Source organism: Manis pentadactyla, chromosome 9, assembly GCF_030020395.1.
Source record: "Manis pentadactyla isolate mManPen7 chromosome 9, mManPen7.hap1, whole genome shotgun sequence".
NCBI classification, from domain to species: domain Eukaryota; kingdom Metazoa; phylum Chordata; class Mammalia; order Pholidota; family Manidae; genus Manis; species Manis pentadactyla.
The window spans coordinates 122,810,809-122,832,385 of record NC_080027.1 but is presented as its reverse complement, the minus strand read 5'-3'; the positions used below and the strand labels follow the sequence as shown (position 1 = coordinate 122,832,385).

The window sequence follows — 21,577 nt, the reverse complement described above, 5'->3', positions numbered from 1 at the left end:
AGGGAGCGGCCCACCCTTTCCACAGTCTCAGGACCCGAATCCCGTCCTGAACGAGGTGAGAGCACCTTCAGTTTGTGGATGTCTCCTGCAGGGACCTGGCAGGAAATGAATGCCACTCAAAGGGGACCATTTCTAATGTGAGGACAGGGCTAGAGGGAAACAGCAAGGTGTGGTGAACCCTGGCGGGGCTAGCAACAGCAGGATGCCATTATACCACTCTGAGCCTTGAAGGGGCAGGGGACAGGCGAGTCACCACAACTAGGGAGGGCTCTTTGTGGAGAAGAGTGCCACGCTGTCCGTCTGCAGCCAGGGGAATAGACACCCTCCCCCACCTCTCGCCCTGGCGTGGGACCTGGCATCTCCCTTTGGGCAAACTTATCTGGAATCCGATACAGTCCAGAGAGGGCAGCCTTCCGGACATAGAGCAGGGTGAGGAACTGTGAAGAATGGGATGGAAGGGCAAACGGAGACTACCCAGCATGGGAGGGTAGCAAATAATTGCCCTCTAAACATGCCCCCTTTTGTCCTGCGCTTCCCCCCAAATACTGTCTCATGGAGGAGACATAGCCCCTGCCCCTCATGGAGCACCCGGAGTCCAGGGTGGGGTAAGGTGCCGGCCCACAGAGAACATGTCTGAGGGGACCCTCGCCTCCAGGGGCCTGCCTTTCCTGCATAACCAGCTCTCTGTCCCAACACATTGCAGATCCCAGGGCTGCACCCACTGACGTTAAAATCCGAGTCCTGAACAGCACAGCCGTCAGCCTTCAGTGGAACCGCGTCTACTCCGACACGGTCCAGGGCCAGCTCAGAGAGTACCGAGTGAGGAGGCCGTCTCAGCCCCGCCTAACACCCAGCTCGCTAACCCGGGCCAGGGGACAGCACACGTGGGCCATAAGCTATTTGGAAGGGGTCTTGCAGATAGTGATGCCTAGTGTTAGCTGGTCAAAGACATACCTGGACACAAGCACGCTGTCCTGCAGCAGACACACTGGCAGATTCTGCTCAGCAGAAAATCACGCCAAGGGTGGTGGGTTTGGGGCTGACGTTGCATAGGACGTCGTGCTTGTAACATGTGTGTGAGGGGACACACATGCATCTGCAGTGCTAGGCGCCCCTGAGCTACACCCCACCCCTGGGCTGCCTGCCTCACCTGGTCTGATTTCATGAATCCCCAACTAACAGGCAGAGCCCCTAAAAGGATGGACGCGCCGTTCCCTGTTGTCACAGCCAACTCGGGATCATGCAGGTTATGAAGGCCCTTGGCTTCTCCTGTCTTCCCCAGGAGCAGTTGCTGCTCAGTCGTCCCTCCTCTTTGAAAGTGCGAGCTGAGGTGGGCAAAGGGGGAAGCAAACCCGGGCTATGCAAGGCTCTTCCTAATGAGTAGCTCTATTTAACAGTTGCCTGGGAGGTGAGGGAGGCTGTAGCCATGGGGAACACAGGTTCTCTGACTTAGAGGTCATCGAGAGTTGGCTGACAGACAATTGGGAGCAGAACGGAGGGGTCAGGCTCTCCTTGGGGAGTGAATTTGGAAGGAGGGCAAGATGATGTATACACTCGAACACGCTCTTCCCAGTAGTTGACTTGCACCCTTAACCTACCTGCCTGGAGATTTTTCTGGCTAAAGCTCCCAAAAGTTCCCCTCTTAAGCCTGGCCTTCCTCCTTACCTTGCCGCTGGAGGCCCAGGTGATGCTGGTGCGCAGCCTGACCTGGAGCCTCTTGCCCACTGCTAACCGGACCTTCATGTCGCAAACTCCCTTGGCTGTACTGTAACACCACCGCCCTCCGTAGGCCACCCCGTCCAAGCTCTTGCCACAGGCAGCCTGGCATCCCACTGACTCGGACGTGTGTCTATCCCATTCTAAAGGTCTTCAAACAATATTTAAAGAAACCATTTGACTTCAAAGGAGTACATCAATCCTCTCTCATGTTCCGACTTCGGGGATAGCCCACTACTTTCCAACTCCCGTCTACTGCCAATCTAGGCCCTACTAACGCAACCCCGAAGTGATGTGGTCTTTAAATGCAGAACAGAGCTCCCCAGGCCTGGACCTCTGGCACGCATTTGTGGTTCTGGCACGGACGCCCTGAGCAGCGTGTTCCCCAGCTTGGAAATAAGTCTCATGATGGAGCAGCTCCATCAGTTAGTTCATTAGCGAGCGTGCCTGTTCCCCAGGGAGGTGATATGGCTCAGTGATTGAGAGGAAAAACGCTATTTCTTATTTGACCTCAATCCCTGCTCGCTGGCTGCTGATGTGTGGGGACTGTGTGGCCACTCCCCCAGCCCTGTGTGGGACTGACGAGGTCATCTGGGATTTGGAGCCTGTGGCGTGCAAAGGGAAGACCAGTCACTACTGCACCGCTAACAACTAACCCGCCTCCGCCTGGCCACCCCCTCACCGGCCTGCCTCTGTCCTGAAGGCCTACTACTGGAGGGAGAGCAGCTTGCTGAAGAACCTGTGGGTGTCTCAGAAGAGACAGCAAGCCAGCTTCCCTGGTGACCGCCTCCGGGGCGTGGTGTCCCGCCTCTTCCCCTACAGTAACTACAAGCTGGAGATGGTTGTGGTCAATGGGAGAGGCGATGGGCCTCGCAGTGAGACCAAGGAGTTCGCCACCCCGGAAGGAGGTAGGTCTGACCTGCAGCCCCTCGGGGTGGGGCGCACAGGGGCAGCAGGTCCACGTGGGCCCGGAGCAGCTCCAGCATGGCCTGGCATGGACAGCGCAAGGAGACCTCACGGAGCTGGTGACCTGTGACCTGAGCAGCTCCCGCCACTCCCACAGAGCGCTCCATCACCGAGGTGGCCTGCCCTGACGGCATCTCAAGAGAAGACCCGTGCAGCCTGCTGGCATAATTCCGGGCAGGCTCTGCAGACTGAACCCCCGAGGCACCCAGACAGCCTGGGCTGCACCCCCCTCCTGAAGCCGAGGCACAGTCACCCTGACCTCCTAGAGGCATCTGGTTTGTGTACCAGCACCCAGGACCTCCAGAGCCCCTCACCACTGTAATCAAGAAGCTTTCGTTAAGATAGTTGACACGCGTTTGAGGTGGCCCTGCAGAGGGGGTGCCCTGCCTGCCTGCCACAGACTTCTGGCCGACCGGCCCTGGGAGGCAGGCACCTGCAAAGCTCCTGGTGCCTTTTCCATTGTTACTGGCCCTTTGATCAGCCTGGCAATTGCTTTGCCCTCTCCTGTTTCTCCTCTCCCCCCTCTTAACTGTTATTTCCCCCATTTTTCTTCTCTTCCGCGTTTCTCCTCTCCTTTGTTCTCTCTTCTTGTTTCCTTTATTCCTGTCTCTCCCTCCTCTTTCTGATTTTCATCAGCATCCCTGCCCATTCATTGCTGCCGCCCCTCACACCCGGTCCAGGGTTCCGTCCTCTCTCGTCACCCTGGAGCTCAGCATTCTCAGCCCAGTCCAAGTGCTGCTTGGACCCAGCAGTGAGACTCCTTGTCTGAGGGTGTGGGAGCTGCAGCCTCCTTACAGAGCAGCTGTCAGGTCCCTGCCTAGGAGCGGCTGTGCTCAACTCGGAGGCATCTTTGCAGGATCAGAGCCTAACATGGGCAGGATCCAGGGTTGTTGCTGAAGGCAAACTTCACCTGCTTCTTCTCCATTTAAACAGAGTCAGGGCCATGCTTGTCCTGAGCCTGGGGGAGCACCGTCCTGCGTGGGTGGGGGGCTCTGGCCACCTCGCGGTCCTCCCGGGTTCTGGCTTAGCAGCGACCCGGCGTGGGGGTGGCCCGGAGATCAGTGCCTTCATACTTGTGCTTTGTTTTTGTGTTTTCTCGTCCTGCCCGCCATCTTCCTCTCCCCGTCATCGCCCCTGCTCTCTCCTCCTTCCCCAAGTACCCAGCGCCCCCAGGCGTTTCCGAGTCCGGCAGCCCAACCTGGAGATGATCCACCTGGAATGGGATCACCCGGAACACCCCAATGGGATCCTCACTGGATATACTCTCAAATACGTGGCCTGTACGTTCTGCCCTTCTTTTTCTTGGATAATCTGGGAGTCAGAAACCCCATCTCACCACTTTTCCTAAGGAATTGAAAGATGCAGGGGGCATTGTGGGGAGACAGAAGGGCCAGGGGGAAAGGTCCCCATAGGATTAGGGGAGGCAGGTGAGACCTACACCCTGCTCTTCTGACACAGCTCCTCCCACAGGGAGCTGGAGGCACTGGGGGTGAGATAAAGGAAACGCCTGGTTTTAGGAGGGATTCAGCCCCAGCCCTCAGGGGTCTTACAGACTCCAGCTCCTACAAGTCTAGGACACAGAGCTCCTCACCCAGCAGGGCCTCCATTCCACGGGACAGTCAGTGCACGCACGGGAATCCACACAGCCCTCAGGACACCTTGCTGTCCTTTTATGATGAGGCAGCAGTTTGTTAAGCTGCCAAGGAACTTGGGTGACTCAGGAGCCTGGGTGGGGAAGACCTTACCTTAAGAGCTCAACATCACCCTTGCAAGGACAGGAGTGTCATTACACTTGGAAAACTTTAAGCCTGCTAAAGTAGGTGACGTTTTATCTGGTTGGGAAGCTCAAAGGGCCAGGTGTTGTTAACGATTTGAATAGCCTACTGTGTGTCTGTATGCTTTTGTGAATTGATCTCTAGACTTGACCTTCCCTCTTTGAATGGGCCTTTTAAAAGGAGGCATTAACAATCAAAAGCTCTGGTGGTTTTGCCCTAGTTCTGTTTGAAAGGAACAAAGAAACTCCAAAGTTTTGTCCTTGTTGAAAAGGCTTGGGGATTATACAACTGAATCAGAATCAGCCGCTTAACTTTTCAGTGAGCTAGAGATAATGAGATCAGTGAAAAAGCATTAACCCCCGTGTGTCATCAATCAGCTAGAAAGACGTTCTTGCCCGACTCTCTGCCTTTGAGGCCGAATCTCCCATCCCCCCGAGTCCTTAGCTGCAGGGCAGGTTGCACAGATTCTCCTCCCCGCTGCAGATTATATGGCCCCTTGTCAACATGGCTGAAGCTCAATTCCACTTACCTCTCTCCCCAGTTAATGGAACCAAAGTAGGAAAGCAGATAGTGGAAAACTTCTCTCCCAATCAGACCAAGTTCACGATGCAAAGAGCAGACCCTGTGTCGCGCTACCGCTTCACACTCAGTGCCAGGACGCAGGTGGGCAGTGGGGAGGCCGCCACAGAGGAGTCACCAGCACCCCCGAATGAAGGTAGGTGCACTGACACAGCCTTGGGGGGTGGAAGGCTCCCGCTGATCTAGGTGCCTAGAGAAACACACCGACCTGGCCTCTGGCCACCCGGCCTCCTGGGATGGAGAGGAAGTGAGGCTGCAGGTCCTCAGGCCCTAGAAACGAGAGAATCCTAGAAACTGACGTACCTAGAAACTCAGATCCTCTTCGACCTGCAGTCGGACCTGGGTCCCCCCTTTGCCTTGACTTGCGCTGCTACCTAACGTCTGTCCTGTTTCCTTCTAGTGGGAGAGTAAGGAAGAGAGGAGGAAAGGAGAGAAAGCATGTGGGAAGTAAACGCTAATCAATTCCAAAGAGTGGTGAAAGCGCTCGCCTGTTGAAGGAGGCGTATTTTTATTATTATTGAGGGTGGCTCATGAGGGCTCTAGGAACACCCCTGGTGCTTTTCCCAGGGCACGTGGGGACAGAGCGGGAGGGAGAAGCAGCCTTGGTGAAGCTACTTGCCAGGATCATGAGCGGAGCAGGAGCTGTCCCTCCACGCAGCCTCAATTGGGTGAATTGGGAAGCAAGCGTTTGCCAGACCAGCTTCACTCCGAGCAGGAGGAGCTCCTGGCGTCCTGGGCAGCAGAGCACCACGCCTCCGCCGCCACTGCCTGGGAGCTCCACTAGAGGGCGCTCTTGGCCCGCCGGCCCCGGCCCCGTCTTCGAGGAACCTATCAGGGTGGCGAGACTATAGAAGGGGGGACCCCTCTGCCTCTCCAGAGGTACAGCTGTCTATTTAACAGCCATTTCTTGGGCACCCACAATGTGAAGTGCCAGACACTTGCAAGACCAAGGATGACAAAGGGGATAAGGTCAAAGTCTAGAAGGGGAGACGTCCATGGGAATATCTAACCACAGCTCCGCAGGAGGAGTGTTAGGTTTAGATGGGGCTGTGCAGAGGAGGGCTTAGACCTGCAAGGGAAGACTTCGGAGAGGAGGTAGTGTGAGTAGGGATCTTTGAGGCTGACAGCAGGTTCCTGTCTGGTGTTTTCCCCAGAAGGCTGAGGTCCTGCAGCCTGACCCTGGCCCAGACTGATGCCCTGAGCACCAGCCTCCCCAGCCCAGGAGAGCATCAGTGCCCCCTTCACTGGGGCCGCAGCTCAGCTCCATAAGCAGCCGGGCACCCCTCCCCAGCCCACCTCCCAGCCAGCAGGCCATGCTGAGGCCCTGGGACGGGCCAGGGAGAAGCTGAGAAAGGCTCACGGTCCTTTCTGCTTCCCTCTCTGGCCTGTAAACCAGCAGCGAGCCACACAATACACTCCCTTCCCAGGGTGCCCCTCAAAAAATGCCCTGGGCACATGGGCACTTGTTAGGGGTGGGACTTGGGTAAGTGGCTACTGTATGCCTGTTACCATAGCCAGACAGGGATGAGGCCTTCTTGATTACTGACCTCTATAAGGAGACACATAAAGAGAGCCTCTTCTCTCCCCACCTCGCCCATAACAGACCATCACAGGAACAAAGCCCCCTTGTCCCCTGCCAGTGACCACCACGGGAAAGCTCTGCAGCCCCAGGGGACAAGAGGACAAAGAGATACTTTCTTCTCGATTTAGGGATTTACATACAGCAAATTCAGGAATTCCTTTTAAGGCTCACAGTCCACAGTTGGGTTTCTTACTTCATAAAGTACAACTGGTGGGAAAGAACCAGGGCACAGAACATGAGGACAGAGGCCTCAGGGCTCCAATTCCATCACAGTCCTGGGCCTTCCAAGGCTGGGATGGTGTGGGGGGGCTTCAGCCAAATAAGCTCCCCGCCATCCACCCCAGCACTATGCCACGTCTTCCCCTGAAGATCCAGGAACCATCCTTTTGACTGGGGCTGGTGTCCTCCTGTGCCACCTTCACCTTATGCCCTTGATTCCTGGTGTCACAGAAGGTCATCTGCTTCATTAAGATCAGCCTGGCCCAGCCAGAGAGGACACAGCCTTGGGGAAGGACCTGGGAACAGCATTGCAGGCAGGTTATTCCTGCTCCCCCTCTTAGATGATAGACCTTAATAGACATAGAATCAGAGTGTATTAGAAAGACCTCCAAGAGCCAGGTAGGAAGTATTCCGTAGGAACATGCAAGGCCCCAAATGCCAGTTGGTATCCTCAGGGCGGTGGCCAGCCCCATCTGGGTCAGGTCTGAGCCAGAACTTCTCTGCTTGCTTGTCCCGCGGTTTCACCTGTGCTCTGTTTTCTCTTCCCTCTCATCCTTTCTCCCTCCCTGGCTCTCTGGGGCGCTGTGTTCTGAAGCTACTCCGACCGCAGGTACCGTACCGGCCGCGGAGGTAATGGGCTTGGCATGGGACAGTGCAGGTGCAGCCCAGCCAGGAGGGAGCGCTCCGGATGAAAGCATGCCCCAGACTCACCCTTTCAGTGGTTGGGAAGCCAGACTGTCAGGGAGGATGTGGGCAGAGGATGGGTCCGGAGGACACCAAACGCGTTCTCCTCTTTAGTTACAGCCTGCCCCCTCCTCAGGAGGATGGCTTCCAGGGGCCCCACGCACGTGGGCTCCAGATCTGTTCTCTAGAGCTGAGTGATTACAGCCCCTGGACCACCTGGGCCCTTGCCCAGACTCGACGTCTCAGAGCACAGAGGGAGGGGGCCACGGCCTTCGGGTGGCCAGCTGTGCCCCCAGAAGGAGTGCTGCAGCGCGAGCAGGGGCAGCTGGCTCCTGTCGCCTGGGCAGGCTGCCCTCCCCTGAAAGGGTGACCTGGGGGTGAGCATGCTGTGTGTGCTGGCTGTGCATGCTGCATGGGGGCCCGGCACCCGCGCTGCCGTCTGCCGCGGCTTGTGGTTGGTGGGAGTGAGTAAGCATGTCCTTGGACAGCGCCTTGTGCTCCGGAACCTGGAGTCTCGTGGGGTGCCGTGGGCTGATTGTCCCCTCATCCCTCAGAAACCCAGCTTCTTAGGGTCTTCAGTATTAGGAACAGTCTCCACTCTTGGGGTCTGGGAGGTAAATGCACAGCCGAAGTGACAGTTTGGGAAGGTAGGTCCTAGCTTAGGAGATGACCTGTTAACTAAGTTCCTCCTCTCAACTCCTCATGTTGTGGGTTGGAGAAATTTTAAAGGGCATTTCACCACAGAAGGCCTGTCCTCAAGCCGGGGAAACTAGGCAGGGGGCCCCTGGGTTCCATCCGCATGCCCTCTGAGGCAGAGAACAAGGCTTGCTCTGGAAGAGGAAAGGCTGGGGGGCAAGCGCCCACCAGAGCCTCCTTAAGCTCTAGGCAGCAGGGAGAACGAGAATCAGGTGGGGACTCTGAGGGTTGCCTTGAGAGGACTCCCCCTGTCTGATGGGGTTTCTCCCCACCTACACTCATTTCTCCCACCCCCGTGGCGGATGGTTCTATTTCTGTTGCACACCTTGCTTCCTTCCGTTTGCATTTGTTTTGCAGCCAGATCTGCGGGTGGCATGTTGCCATCATCATTCCCTCCCCAAGTCCTCTCCACCCCCCCCCAGTAACCCGGGCTGGTGGGGCCCATGCCTCCCCACAGGGTCTGAACACCTCTGCTGGGAGGTAAGGCAGAGAGAGAGCTTGGGCCTGGGGACGGGGAGGTTCCCCGGGGAAGTCACTCTGAGGGTTGCCCTGACTTGCTGATCGGAGTTTGCATAAGGCTCTCTTCTGGGCCTGCTGCAGCCAGCGCTCAGAGTAGCCTGAGCAGGCGTAGTGAAGATGGGAAGAGGGCATCAAGAGACCAGCTAGAAGCTCATTGGTCAAGCAGCTCCCGGCCACCTCCCCCATTCTGGCATCTAGGCACCCTAGGCAGGTGGGTCTGGTGGCAGGGAGTCTGTCTTGCTTGGTGAGCGACCGTGGCAGCTGGGAGGGGTGTGGATGTCTTTCTAAACACCCGCTTCCTATTTCCCGCTTAGAAGAGATCCCGGCTTTTTGTGATGTGCAGGAGGAGCTCAGGGTCTCTGCCCATCCATCAAACATGTTTCCCAGGCTCCAGCTTCCATGTGACAAGGGGGTACAGGCACACTGCGCTTCTTTGTAAATGAGATGTGTTGATAAGATCAGCTGTTCTCAACTCGAGACGCATACAAACCTTCTGCACAAGTGCAGGTGCCCAGAGTGACGGGGCACAGCCTCCACACTTTCCACAGGGCCCGGTGTCCGTCACATTGCTCCCTTGCCCCTCACTCTCTCCAAATTTGGGCTTTTTCTCCCCAAAACTGATCTGTTCATATCTCCCTGGGTAGAGAGAGTCCCTCTCGTGCGCCCGTATCTGCAGTCTCTGAGGATTGCTGCCCATCTGTCCCGGCCATCTGTGAGTTGGCAAGGGTCGTCCATGCACCATGTGGGCTTTTTGGACACAGCCTTCCACCTTGGTATGTCTGGAAACTGCTGTCCTCGTCTTGGACTCAGCTCAGATCTGCAAATGTTTGGTGCGCAGCTCCATGGCGGGTTCTGGGGTCAGAAAGATGACTAAGAGACATGTCACGTCTCTCCTCAATTTTCTCCATCTCTTACGTGGTACTCCCCAGAACTCTTGGGGGGATATCCTTGTCTGTGGCTGGGTGCCTTCCACTGTGCATTAGGCAACCCATTGTGTTGACGGCGCCTTGGGGTAGGGGTCCTGTGCTTCCAGCTCTGGGCCCACCCTGGACCCCCTTCACGGTCGTCAGGCTGGTGGTCTCCAGCCAGCACTGCAGGGGGTTCTCGGCCCATAGTTCCTGCTGTGGCTGGCGATGACATCCTGGCCCAGCAGTACATCTGTCCAGCCTGTGGGCCACTCTGTCTAGAGGCCCCTCTTCTGGGCCTCATTCTCCTTCTGTCATTTAGCCCAGCCTCGCCCCAGGGGATGAAGTCGTCTGAGTCCCCTGGAGCCTGAGCACCGGACAGTTTCCCCAGGGAAAACCCGCCCTCCTCTCCCACCTATATGAGAGTCCAGCAACTCACCTGACTCTCCTGTCGCCTCTCTCAAAGCCATTCCTTCTTGCCTCTGCCCTGTCTCTGTGGCCCTGTGCAGCCGTGGGACAACAGACAGCTAACGAGTGCGTCAAAGAGCTCGTTGATGTGCCCGTTGTGACCTCAGCAGTACCGTAGCTGCCTCTGCAGTGACTGCAGTGGCCCTCCAGCAGTGCTCTCGGGAGCGGCTCCTTCCTCCCCCACCCCCATAGTCCCCTCTCAAGCCCTGAGGCTGCTGCCACGCTCCAGGAACAGCAGCTAGGAGCCCTCATCAGAGAGAAGCGCTTCCTTGTTGTCACACTCCACAGGGGCCGTCGGAAGGAGGGGTGAGGTGGTGTGGAATCATCTCAGAGTCGCTTCTCGTTCTTGTGTCTGGCCAGCAGGGCCCAGGACGAAATGCACCCTAACCTGGCCTCTCTTGGCATCTCTGTTTCCAGGGCTGCCCGCTGGAGCACCCAGGGAACCATGCCTCTGCTTGTGCGAGGACCAAGGGGCCTGGGAGAGCGTGTACAGCTCAGGGGAAAGCCGGCATCGATTCAGGGGTCCCGGAAAATGTAACCGCCGCTGTGTGTGTGGGAGGGGAAGCCTAGATCTACGCTACAGAGTGGGAAGATTTATTTTAAAAGGGAGTTTTTTAAGGTTTTTGATGACACCGTTAAAATAGTCGTGGAAAAGGGGGGCCCTGTGAACAAGTATTTTCCAGGAATTATTAGAAAATACGCTTTTGATAAGGAGCCATCCCCAGAGCAGTCCACCCAGGTGGGCAGAATGGCCTCTTGCTGTTCCCTCCAGCAGCACCGAGCCCAAGTTGTCTGTTGGGGGAGCTGCCAGGGACCAGGCCTGGGAGAGAGCTGACCTTGGCCTTGTGGGCCTCTCAGGCTTTTCGTGTGTGTAGGGGGAGTGTCTGCCTGCCCCTCTTGGTGCGTGGGAGCTTTTATAGCACCGTGCTGAGCTTTTACAACATGGAGCTTTTCAGGCCCAGGGCCGCCTTGGACTGAATAGAATACATCCCTGAATAGTGACTTTGAGACGGAGAGTTGTCCCCACCCCACACCTTCCTGAAGTCTGAGGTGACTGCAGCATGGGGAATAGGGTGCTGTGTGCTTTGACCTTGCCCAGGAATCTCTGGAATGCTTGGGGCATAGCTGCCTCACGTGACTTCTGTGGTCAGAGCCCTCGGGGCCCAGTGACACCAGGGAAGCGCTGATCCCAGAACAGCCCTTCCTTCTCCATAGGAATCTTGTAATGTTGGAGGCCCAGGGGAATAAAAGGGCTCTTGTTGGTCAGGCTCTTGCTGAGAAGGCTCAGGGTCTCTTAATTCCCCACTGAGAAGAGCCCTCTTGCAATTTCTCTGGCTCCTTCCCTGCCCTGGGCCCCTCCTGGGGGGGGGTGGGGATATTATTTTCCTGAACTTCTGGAGATTTGAAGTAGGGTGGGATGTCCCCGTCCCTTGGGAGTCAGAGTTACCTACTTATGTCTAACATCCCCGCCTACCGTCCCATCGGGTGCTGGCACTAATCAATTGGCCGTGATCAGATTACAGGAGATAGAGTGCAAGGCGGAGAAGCAGCTCTCTCTCTGATTTGCCCCACCATTCTTCTCATTCCTCATTCAGCAGTTTTGGAACTAAAGATAACAGGGCAGCCTGTTGTTTGTTTCCATGACCCTTAAGTAAGGAAAGAGAGCCTATGGAAATGTCACATAAGTAGACTTAGCCCCTAGGGCTGACTGACGTCAAGGGTAGCTTTGGATGGGAGATGGAGACATGAGAGCACAGATTTGAATCTCCCTGAAGATTTATACAAAAAAGCCCAAGCATGTATGTCATATTCATCCTGGGATTTCTGCACCTACTGTGGGCTGGAGATGGCGCTACGGAGCACGGGCCCCACCTGTGTCTGTTAGTGCCCTTCAGGGAGAGGACTTGAGGTGCCCGGTAATTGCAGGAAGGACCATCCCTGGGCAGAGAGACAGGAGGAAAGGCGGGGGCATCAACAAGAGCTGAGGGACCTGGCTGGCAGTGGAGGCAGGTGAACCGCAGTGCGAGGCTCACCCGCAGAGGGGGCTTGCCCTCTGTCCTTGGGTTGGGTGGCAGTAGAACTCAAGCGGGCTTGAGAAAGGGTCATTTTGGGGTGAATGCCTCCCAGTGGCCCTGCAGGACAGGGCCCGGCCTCCTGCCCCCCTCCAGGGCTGGACCCAGGTGGTGCTTCTTGGCCTCTGTCTGGGTAGTGCTTGGCCAGGGACTCCGTGCTGCCCCTGCGGTCTGGGTGTGTCTGTCCATGTACCTTCCCATCCTCATTCTCGCCCTCGGCTTGGGTGCATGCTGGGTGCTTTGAGCCGCACAGACCATGAGAAGAAAATGAAACACAACACGGGGCTTCATTCTCTTCCTCCCCATGGCTGTGCCCCCTCTGGCCTTGCTCCGTCTGACCCAGGGGGTCATATTTGGGAGGCTTCTGATCTCCAAGCTCCATCTCCACCGGGCTGCCTGCCTTGCACGCGGGGCCACGTGTCCAGGCTGGGGACAGCCAAAGTGACCAGACGTAGCTGTTTTACATTTCCCCCCCCAGCTCCTCCCACGCTGTCCCCAACCACAGTGGGCGCGCCGGGCACTGTGAGCAGTACTGACGCCACTGCCACCGTGGCCACCGAAGCCACAGCAGCCCCCATCGTCCCCACCACAGCACCTGCCGCCGTCACCACCACCACCGCCACGGAGAGCCCTCCCACCACCACCGCCGGAACTAAGATACACGAGTCTGGTACTGCCCATCGCCCAAATTCCCTGTCCCTCCTCCCCCTGGCCTCCCAGGCAGGGGGGGCTGCCATGGCGCTGACCCACCAGCACCTCCCTTTGATCTGACTTTGAAAACACACAACTGGGTTCTCAGTCTGGTCGCCTAGAGGCACAGAGCTCCTGCCCCGACTGTGGGTGGTTCTCCAGGGCTCCATACCCCTAGTCCCAGCCCCGGACCTGTGTTCTTTGACAGAGGGCCACGCTCCTCAGGCCGGACCCCTGGGGTCTGGATGGTAGGATTGCCTCCAGCTACATGCAGAGCTGTCAGTTTAGGGCCGAGGCTCCAGAAGGGGCAGAGTGGGGAAGGAAAGGGACCTGGCATGGGACAGGCAACTTGAGAGGGCGCCCTGCCCCGGCTGTGAGGCATTAGCCTTGCAGCAAAGGAGAGAGGCAGGCCAAGGAGCTCTCTTCCCAGAGCCCTGCCCCTCCCCTGCCCCTTTCCCCCCAGGGCGCACTTACAGACCTCTTTAAAAAAGCTGTAGAAATGGGGTTGCCAGGGAGTCTGAAAGTACTCTGTTGCCCTTCCTACTCCTGTCCCCCGCCCAGATGCACATGGGGAGGGGAAACTGCAGGCTGCCTAGAAGCCCCTGGGAGGAATTGATCCCAGGGCTCACCTGCTGAGCCCAAAAACACACGCTGTTCCTGCCCTGCACAGCCAGGCCAGGCAGCTCCGTTCTTCCAGCCTACAGAGACCCCTGGGGAATCCAGCAATACTGCTAAGAACCGAGCATCAAGCGCCTTTCATTACCATTGAGAGGAGGCCCACTAGCTTCTGGAGTCCACACGCCAGCTGTAAAATCAGCTCAGTTTGGCCAGCAGGGCTAGCAGGGAACACCTGGGAGCCTCCTCCAGCAGCAGTAGAAGTGTAGGCGCCTCTGTTTCCTGGGCAGTTCCCCTCGCCTTCTGAGGCCCCACTGCCTCCCCACCAGCCTCACGTCTCTCAGCACCTGAATGGGGATGGAGGCTGAACGCACACAGGAGGGTTCCCTTTAAGTCAGTCACAGGAGTTCTGTAAGCCCTGAGAGGAAACAAGTGACTCACATCTGACATTATGCTCCTCAGACTTTGAAAACACTGATGTGCTGTAATGAAGTATCTAGAATTCAAACAGCATGGACTTTAAGATGAAGTTGGCTTAGGAGAAATCTGCTAGGCTATATTAGCAGCTGCCACCAGCCTAATGGTGATGGGTGTTCTTTGGGGCCACAGGGCAGTAATCTTTTCATCTTTAATCTTTCAAAGTGTGGCTCCATGTCCCACTTTAATGCTCGTAGTTCACAGAAGAGGTGCACAAAGAATGAAGAAGGGGAACGGGTACGGCTCCCCAGCAGAAGTGTGTGCCCTCTGGGAAGGTAGAGGCCTTGCTGCCGTGTAGGACTAGCCCACCCCACCTCTTCCCTGCGCCCAAGGCCCTGCAGATGGCCTGGCCATGCCCCTGATCTTATCCCCGGAGCTTGGGGGCCCTTAAATGTCCTGACTTCCCTCAACACAGCAGAATGGCTTTGCCGGGGTGGGATTTTTTAAATGAATTTGCATCATTATCATGTCTTACATCTTAGGACAAAAGGTTTTCTAAGTTTGCTTTTTTTTAGGGTGCAGTGGGACTTTCTGTTTGTCCTTATCTCTTCCAGATTTCAGGGCATACTACCTAATTCTCACATTCCAGGTGTCAGCAGAATAGCCCATGCTTCCCCTCACCCGCCTGTTTTGTTCGTGTAACAACTGATCCCTCTCCTGGGTCCTTTGAACTCCTCCGCTCACCAGTGGCGTCATCTTGGTCTCCCTCTATGGCAGTGCCTTCCTCCAAGTCCCACCTCACAGTCGTTCTGACCTTTTCTAATGCTGCCCCAGTCTCCATTACCTTCAAGACAGTCAGATTTGGGCCAGTACTGTATTGGTGGCCAAACTGTTTGAACCCAAATTCTCTGGCTAAAGACTTTGCAGGCCCCAGAGCTGACGAGGAAGAACCTCAAGCCCCCAAATCGGGACTAATCATCATTCATTCCCACTAGCAAGAGCCCTGAGATTCCAGGGAGCTGGGATTTGGGGTGGCTTAAAGCTGCCGGTATGATAGAAACATCTGGCAGACAAAGAAAGAAGCCTGCCTTCTGCCCTCCCCATGGAGAATGCCCTGTGGTGCCATCAATGGAAGCTCTTTCTCGGCCCCTCCCCTAACGTGACCATATTCACCTGGGGCGACAGGCACTGATAAGGTTGTAGTAAAGACACTTCTTTGAAGTGAAGACCAGGAGATCTTTTATCACTTCCCCAGCCCTGCAGACTCTGTCACATGTTGAGTAGATAATGAATAAATTCATCACCAATGTACTCTATTCATTTTTGACAAGTGAGTTAGTGACAGTGCCCCCTTGCATGCTAATAAAATATACAGCAGCCACACTTGTAAAGTCTTTGAAACACAAGGCTTCATGCTAGTACTCCACTATTGAATCTTTGCTGGGATGTGGGGTAGTCAGCCTGCTGGGACTCTTGAAAAATGATTATGAAAAAAGATCAGCGTTATTGTCCTATCCACAGGCTATAGTTTCAGGTAGCACAATGGCTTTGATAAGGTAGCTCCCAGCTCATAGGTACTAGATAATTACTGTCTTCTGTGCTGCATGGAGATCAAGCCTCAAAAACTTTGGTGCTGAGAAGCCAGCAGAACCGGATTCTTCTGGTGTCTGGACCACTGAGGATTGGGAGTCAAGAAAGAGTTCTCTTGGTCCCACCCAGCCCGTGAGAGGCAGAGGAGGGGTTCATCTCCCTCTATTTGGGACCCTGGGGCTCGAGGCCCCAAGTCCGCTTAAAGAATCTGAGGCCGTTTTCCAGATAATCCAGCAGGTCTCTAACCGAAAGAGACCCTAGTCACCTGTCCTCAGCGACTCGGTCACCTGTCTGGTTACCCTTCTCCAAATTCAGGAGCCTGTTAAGACTTCCCCGTGTTTGGTCCTGCCCTTCCTGCAAATCTAATCACAACATTTAAGGGGTTTTTAAGATGCCTCTCAGCTTCTTGCAGCACATCAGTAGTTGCAGGGCGGGAGGCTGGCCCATCTCTCTCCCCTGCATCCTGGCCGATGGGGCTTTCTCCCAGCCCTCTGCACCGTACCATTCAAATCCATAGCGGGGGATCTAGAAAGGGAATGAGCCCGGCCGAGCCTCCTGTGTCAAGGATCAAACTCCCTCTGTCATTCCGACCCCCACCTATGTGGACAGACATACCCAGCTCTCCACATACAGGTCCTCCTGGCTGCACCTGCTCACACCTTCATGGCGACCTCTGGCCTGGCCACCACGGCTGCAGCTTAGAGCTCTGTCAGGCCCTGTGCACAGCCACATAGGACCCTGTCCTGGCCGCCCGTGTGTTTGTGCGTGTGCATGTGTGTGTGTGCGTGCATGTCCAGCAGTGCCTCCCTCCTCACCACTAACTCCTCTTCTAACCTGCCCACCAGCCCCTGACAAGCAGTCCATATGGAACGTCACGGTGCTCCCCAACAGTAAATGGGCCAACATCACCTGGAAGCACAGTTTCGGGCCCGGAACTGACTTTGTGGTTGAGTACACTGACAGTAAGCATGGCTGTGCGGGGTGGTGGTGACGGCGGCAGCTGCAGCGGGTAGATGCCAGTAAAGAGGGCGTGTGAACTCCCCCAGGCTCGGAGCAGCCTTTTAGCCCGGCTTAATTATGACTTAATGAATCAATATGCACTCAGGCAGCTGGCGAGGTGGGAAGAGGAGGCTCAGGGAGAAGGAAGGGGCTTCTGAAGCCATTAGCAAAGGTCCAGGGGGCATGTGCTGCAGAGGATCTGAGTAGCGGGGCCCTCCATCCGTTTCCTGCCCAGGATGAGGGTTCTGGATAGCCTTCAAGTGAGCTCTGCATGGATCTTCTTGGCTCAGAATCCGTGTTTTCTGGGGTCTCCTTTAGACAGGCTGGGCCAGTTAAGACTTAGGGTGTAGCCGCGCTTTGCTCCCAGGGACACCTGGGGCCCATGGAGACCCAGACCAGGGTCACTTGTTTCAGCTGGTGGCTTGAGCTGAGCTCCTTATTGGCTCTTGGGACCAAGGGCACAGATGTGTTACTGTGGAGTGTGGGCAGGATACCTACCTTCTCTGGGCAGAGACCCCTGATCCCAAGGGGTGGGACCCCCCACGGGGGTCCTCAGCATGTGCTCTAAGCTGTTAAGCCACCTAACCCTGCTGGAAGATCTCTGAGGAAGGAGCAGAGCCACCCGACCTCTTTGTGGTCGGAGGGGGACTCACGTCCTCTGAATTGGCGTCCCCAGTTTGGTCCCTACTTTTTCAGCCTCCTACAGCCACCGTGCACTCCACACCCAGACACACAGGTGTTCACATCCCCCGAGGTGTGAATTCTGCACACAGAGAGAAATGCGGGGTGACCTCTAAGAAGCAGGGCCCTGTCTCCTCCATTTTCCCTGAGGGATGCTAACCGGCTGTCTGAACCTCACCAGAAAGGTCCCACCTGCAAAGCTTGTCACCTCCGGGATAACAGCACTGACTGAGGCACTGAGAGTTTAAGGAAGCAGGTGACCATAGGTTTATGCTAAGACTGGCAAGAAGAGGAAACTTGAAGAGAGGGAACAGTGTCCCCGGCTGAAGGGCCATGGGGCAGGAGAGTCAGTGTTCGTGGAAGGGCTGGTGGGCTTCCTGGTGACCCGACCTGGTCTGTGCAGTGGCCTGGCCTCCGGTCCCCGGCCCCTTCCTCCACGCTTCTCCCTTCGCAGGTGACCAGGAACCTGAGCACTGCCTCTCCAGCTCCTTGTGCCTGGCCCTGGGCTGACTGAGGTTTCTGTTCCCCAGGCAACCATACGAAAAAAACTGTCCCTGTTAAGGCCCAGGCCCAGCCTATACAGCTGACAGACCTCTATCCCGGGATGACATACACGTTGCGAGTTTATTCCCGGGACAACGAGGGCATCAGCAGTGCCATCATCACGTTTATGACCAGTTCAGGTGAGAGGGGGTCTGGCCCGGCCACCCCTACAAGCATGGGGCATCTCACTCCCATTCTCGGCTTCCTGCTTGTCTCTTCTTGGAAGGAAGACATCCCCACCCGTTCTCCGCCTTGCATGGCCTGGGTCAGCTCTCACTGTCCGTCAGTACCGAGCTCCCGGGAAGCCGAGAGAGCCCGACGTGCATGCACAGTGGAGAGGAATTGGTGCTTCTGCCCCTGTGGGACGAGTGGGGAGTCCTAGGGAAGCAAGGGCCTGTAGAAAGGACAGGGAAGACCGCCTGGGCCCTGACAGTGCTGGAAACAAAAGGGCTGGATGCGTGTGTGAACTCAGTCTGGGGGCTGCCCTGGGCACAGGGGCTTGCTCCTTGCACGTGGAGCTGTGGTATAGGAGCAGCCTAGGGTCGTGACCCCAGAATCTCCCCAGGGACCAAACTGAAGCTCAGCACGTATGTCACTGCCTCGTCGCTACCATCTGTGGTTTAAAAATCCCGAAGTGTGGGACACAAGTTGTTTCGGGCTCTGTCTTTGTTTAATTTTTATCCTGGTTTGTCATGGCTTGAAAGTAGTTGATGTTTTGTTGTGCTGAAGAAGGGACGCAGCGCTCCATTAGTAGAATGATTCTGGCTCTAAAGGGGCTTCAGCTGTGGCTGGAGAAGCAGCTTCTCACTGTGCCAAGCAAACAGGCCGGCTGCGGCCCAGTAAAGGGTGCAAAGTTGAGAAACCTCCCTGCTGCTCAGGGCAGCCAGCAGTCTGGATCCCATGAGGCACTTGCTTGTCTGTGCATCTTGAATATCAGGGAAGGAGGCGCAAGTGGCCGCATCCTAAGCCCTGGGGCCGAGGGTGCGGGTGGGAGAAAGAAGACTGAGAGAGAAAAGGGCCAGGGCCTGCCCCCAGGGATGCCCCGACCAGATGCAGGTTAGCAAACACAAGGATAGAGAAAAAACAATGATCTATATGAACTTCTGAATGTTGACTTAAATATTCATTACTCTTCCTATGCCTGGCCTGACGAGGCTGATCCTGTTCGCTTGCATCTTGAGAGTCACTGCTCATCTGTGTAAATGTCTCCCTGCACCCCTTCCAGCCTGGTCTCCACTGGTCTGGACGTCGTGTCCTCCTCCCGCGCCTCCACCTGTCCCGTTCATGTCCATGCCATCAAGACCCAGGGAGTCTGAGAGTCCAGCTGCCTGCTTGAGGCTAACCAGGCCGGCTCGGGCAGGACGTCTGAGCAGGTGGCCAGGCCATCCAGGGAGGCAGGCAAGGGGGCTGGACAGCTGACCGAGCCGAGCAGGAGGCTGGACTCTCTGACCCAGTGGAAGGGGGTCCCTCGCGGTGGCTCAGTGGTGCGTGCATTTGATTTTGCTTCATTACAAACTTAAGTCCAACACAGAGGCAGGAAACAAAGATAAGATTCAAGGACAGAGTTGCATCCTAAGGAGTGCTGAAGAAGCCAGCACAGCCTGATTTCAGAGTTTGACTGGGGAAGAAAGCCAGAGAGGAAAGGACCTGTCCTAGCTCACGGGGATGTCCCAGTCAGCTTTGAGGTATTAAACTCACAGTACAGAAAAAAAATGATGATCAGTAGTACACTTCTGATCACTGGCTCACATCTTCATTTCTCTCTTCCTGCGGTTGGTCCAGAGAGACTGATCCTGATAGCTTGCTTTCTGAGTAAGGCACTCAGCACTTAGAAGTTCCCCCAGATTCCTCCCAGTAGGGCCAGAGTGGGTAGGTTTGTGACTGTGGCTGTGAGCACATATTGCTTACTTCCCTCACTGACTGGCTAGAACGTACTGTGTGCAAAGCACATAGGGAAAGAAAATATTTTCACTTTCTGAAGTTTGTGTGTGCCTGTGAGTGTGTGTCCAGATCCTTTGAAAATATACACTGTGTTTCATGTGGGTGGACTCCAGAGCCAGGTTCACACGATCGCCTAGGTAGCCGTGTCTTATCAAAGCAAGAGCTTATGAGCATCTCTGGGCCCAACCACTAGTCATTTAGGCAACCACACGCCGTCACGTTAGTCCACAGATTCAAACATGCTACAGGGATTCAGGAAGCAAATGGAAGAAAACCACTAGTATTGCTAACAGGCTCCCTGACCCTCACTAGAAAGAGGCCACATGGAAAGTTAATCACCTCCTTGAAGCTTTTGAAGCCAAAGAGACCCAACGGGCCACCAACACATAACGGTGGACTCCAAGGCCGTCGGCTCTTCCATGCTGGGGTGGGTGGGATGAGGGGAGGCAGCAACAGGGTGGAGGCTGACAGTGGGCCAGTGAGAGAGACAGCACCCTGTGTCAGGCCTCAGGGAGGTGGGAAGGAAGGATACGAGGGGACCTAACTATGGTCGGTCTCTTTCTGCTGTGTTGGGAGAAACCCAGGGTGGGGCAAGCTGGGGATGGAGAGGTATAACGTGGTGCTTACCCTAGAGCAGCCTGGCCAGATTTCATCTGAAGAAAGCCCATCCCTGTTACATTTAGACATCTGTCCCTATTTCTGAAAGAAAATCCTGCTGAATTGGAGTGAGCAGCCTCTTGCATGGCCAAACCAAATTCCTCCTGAATGGAATTAGGAGTCTTGGGAACTGTCCATCTTACAAGTGAATAGTGTTATTTCTGTGCAGGGTCGGAGGGTGTGGTGTGGAAGGCTCACAACATAGGGCCTCTGGTCGGCTGGGCCTTACTGGCCTGGCCTCTGGCTCCCCGTCAGTTCCGGTGCAAGGTGGTGATTGTAAATGCCCCTTGATCTTTGAATGTGGATATCATTATGTCCATTAGGAATCTTGAAACAGGTTGAACAGATCGATTAAGAATGGTGTTGGCAGCCAAATGTAACTGCCCTGAAACCTTGCTAAAAAACCTTCTACCTCTCAAAGTCCATGCCAGGGGGATCATGAGGTGAGTGAGAATATCACATCCTAAATTCCTTTAGGTTCTTGAGAAAATAATTTTGCTCGGGTCAGGCAGAACCTACCTTATTCCAGAGCCCACTTGTGTTTTGGTTTTGAGGGTGTTGGTTTTTATTGAGAGATCATTGACATGTGACACTATATAAGTTTTAGGTGTGCAGCATAAGATTTGCTATATGTATGTTTTGCAAAATGATCACCACAATGGTTTAATATCCATCACCACATATAATTAGGAAACCCACGTGGTTTTAAACAGCCTTTTGTGTCCAAACTTCACAGAAAATTGTTGGACCTCTTCGGTAAGAACTGCAGGTATATTTTGAACTTGATGTGTGCCACCAGGAAAGGAAAGCTGCATTTGCTTTCTGAATTGTCCTGTGGCCACTTGTCCTAGAACTGTGAGTTTTTCTCCCAAAATAAAGGGAGTCTCATGGAGCTGGCTCTCAGCGTGTATCACAGGAAGCGGGGGAAAGAGGGTGGAGCAAACAGGTTGCTGCACACATGCAAACCAACTTCTGTGCAAAAGGTGGGAGTCACCATCCAAACATCAGCTGACTTGATTCCTTCATTCCAGTGCCCAGGTGTGGCACATGATCAAGCCAATATCCCTGTGATCCCTAGTGGATATTGGGGAAAACACCAAAGCAGCATCTCAAGTTAACCATATTATATTAGGATCAAATTGGTCATTTATCCATAAGTCATCACTGACTACTTATTATATGACCAGCATCATGCAAAGCACTAGGGAGCTCAAAGAACCCCCTTGTTCTCAAGCCTTGATGGTATACATGGAAGTCAGAACC

At 55.3% G+C, this 21,577-nt stretch overlaps 1 protein-coding gene across 15 annotated transcripts in view; it reads left to right on the top strand.

Annotated features, from left to right (window-relative positions):
• NFASC (neurofascin) overlaps window positions 1–21,577 on the top strand; it is a 167,709-nt gene that overhangs the window by 131,024 nt on the left and 15,108 nt on the right. For 9 of the 15 annotated variants that reach the window (XM_057508076.1, XM_057508074.1, XM_036909699.2 and 6 more), the window contains 4 exons: window positions 704–819; window positions 2,420–2,624; window positions 3,840–3,962; window positions 4,999–5,172. The exons of 1 other annotated variant lie outside the window; for it this stretch is intronic. In XM_057508076.1, coding sequence (XP_057364059.1) covers window positions 704–819; window positions 2,420–2,624; window positions 3,840–3,962; window positions 4,999–5,172 — 618 coding nt within the window. Of the gene's footprint in view, window positions 1–703; window positions 820–2,419; window positions 2,625–3,839; window positions 3,963–4,998; window positions 5,173–7,432; window positions 7,778–12,659; window positions 12,852–16,338; window positions 16,456–17,703; window positions 17,857–21,577 lie in introns of those variants that run through there. 5 more of the 15 variants (XM_036909702.2, XM_036909704.2, XM_036909701.2 and 2 more) reach the window with 3 other exon arrangements.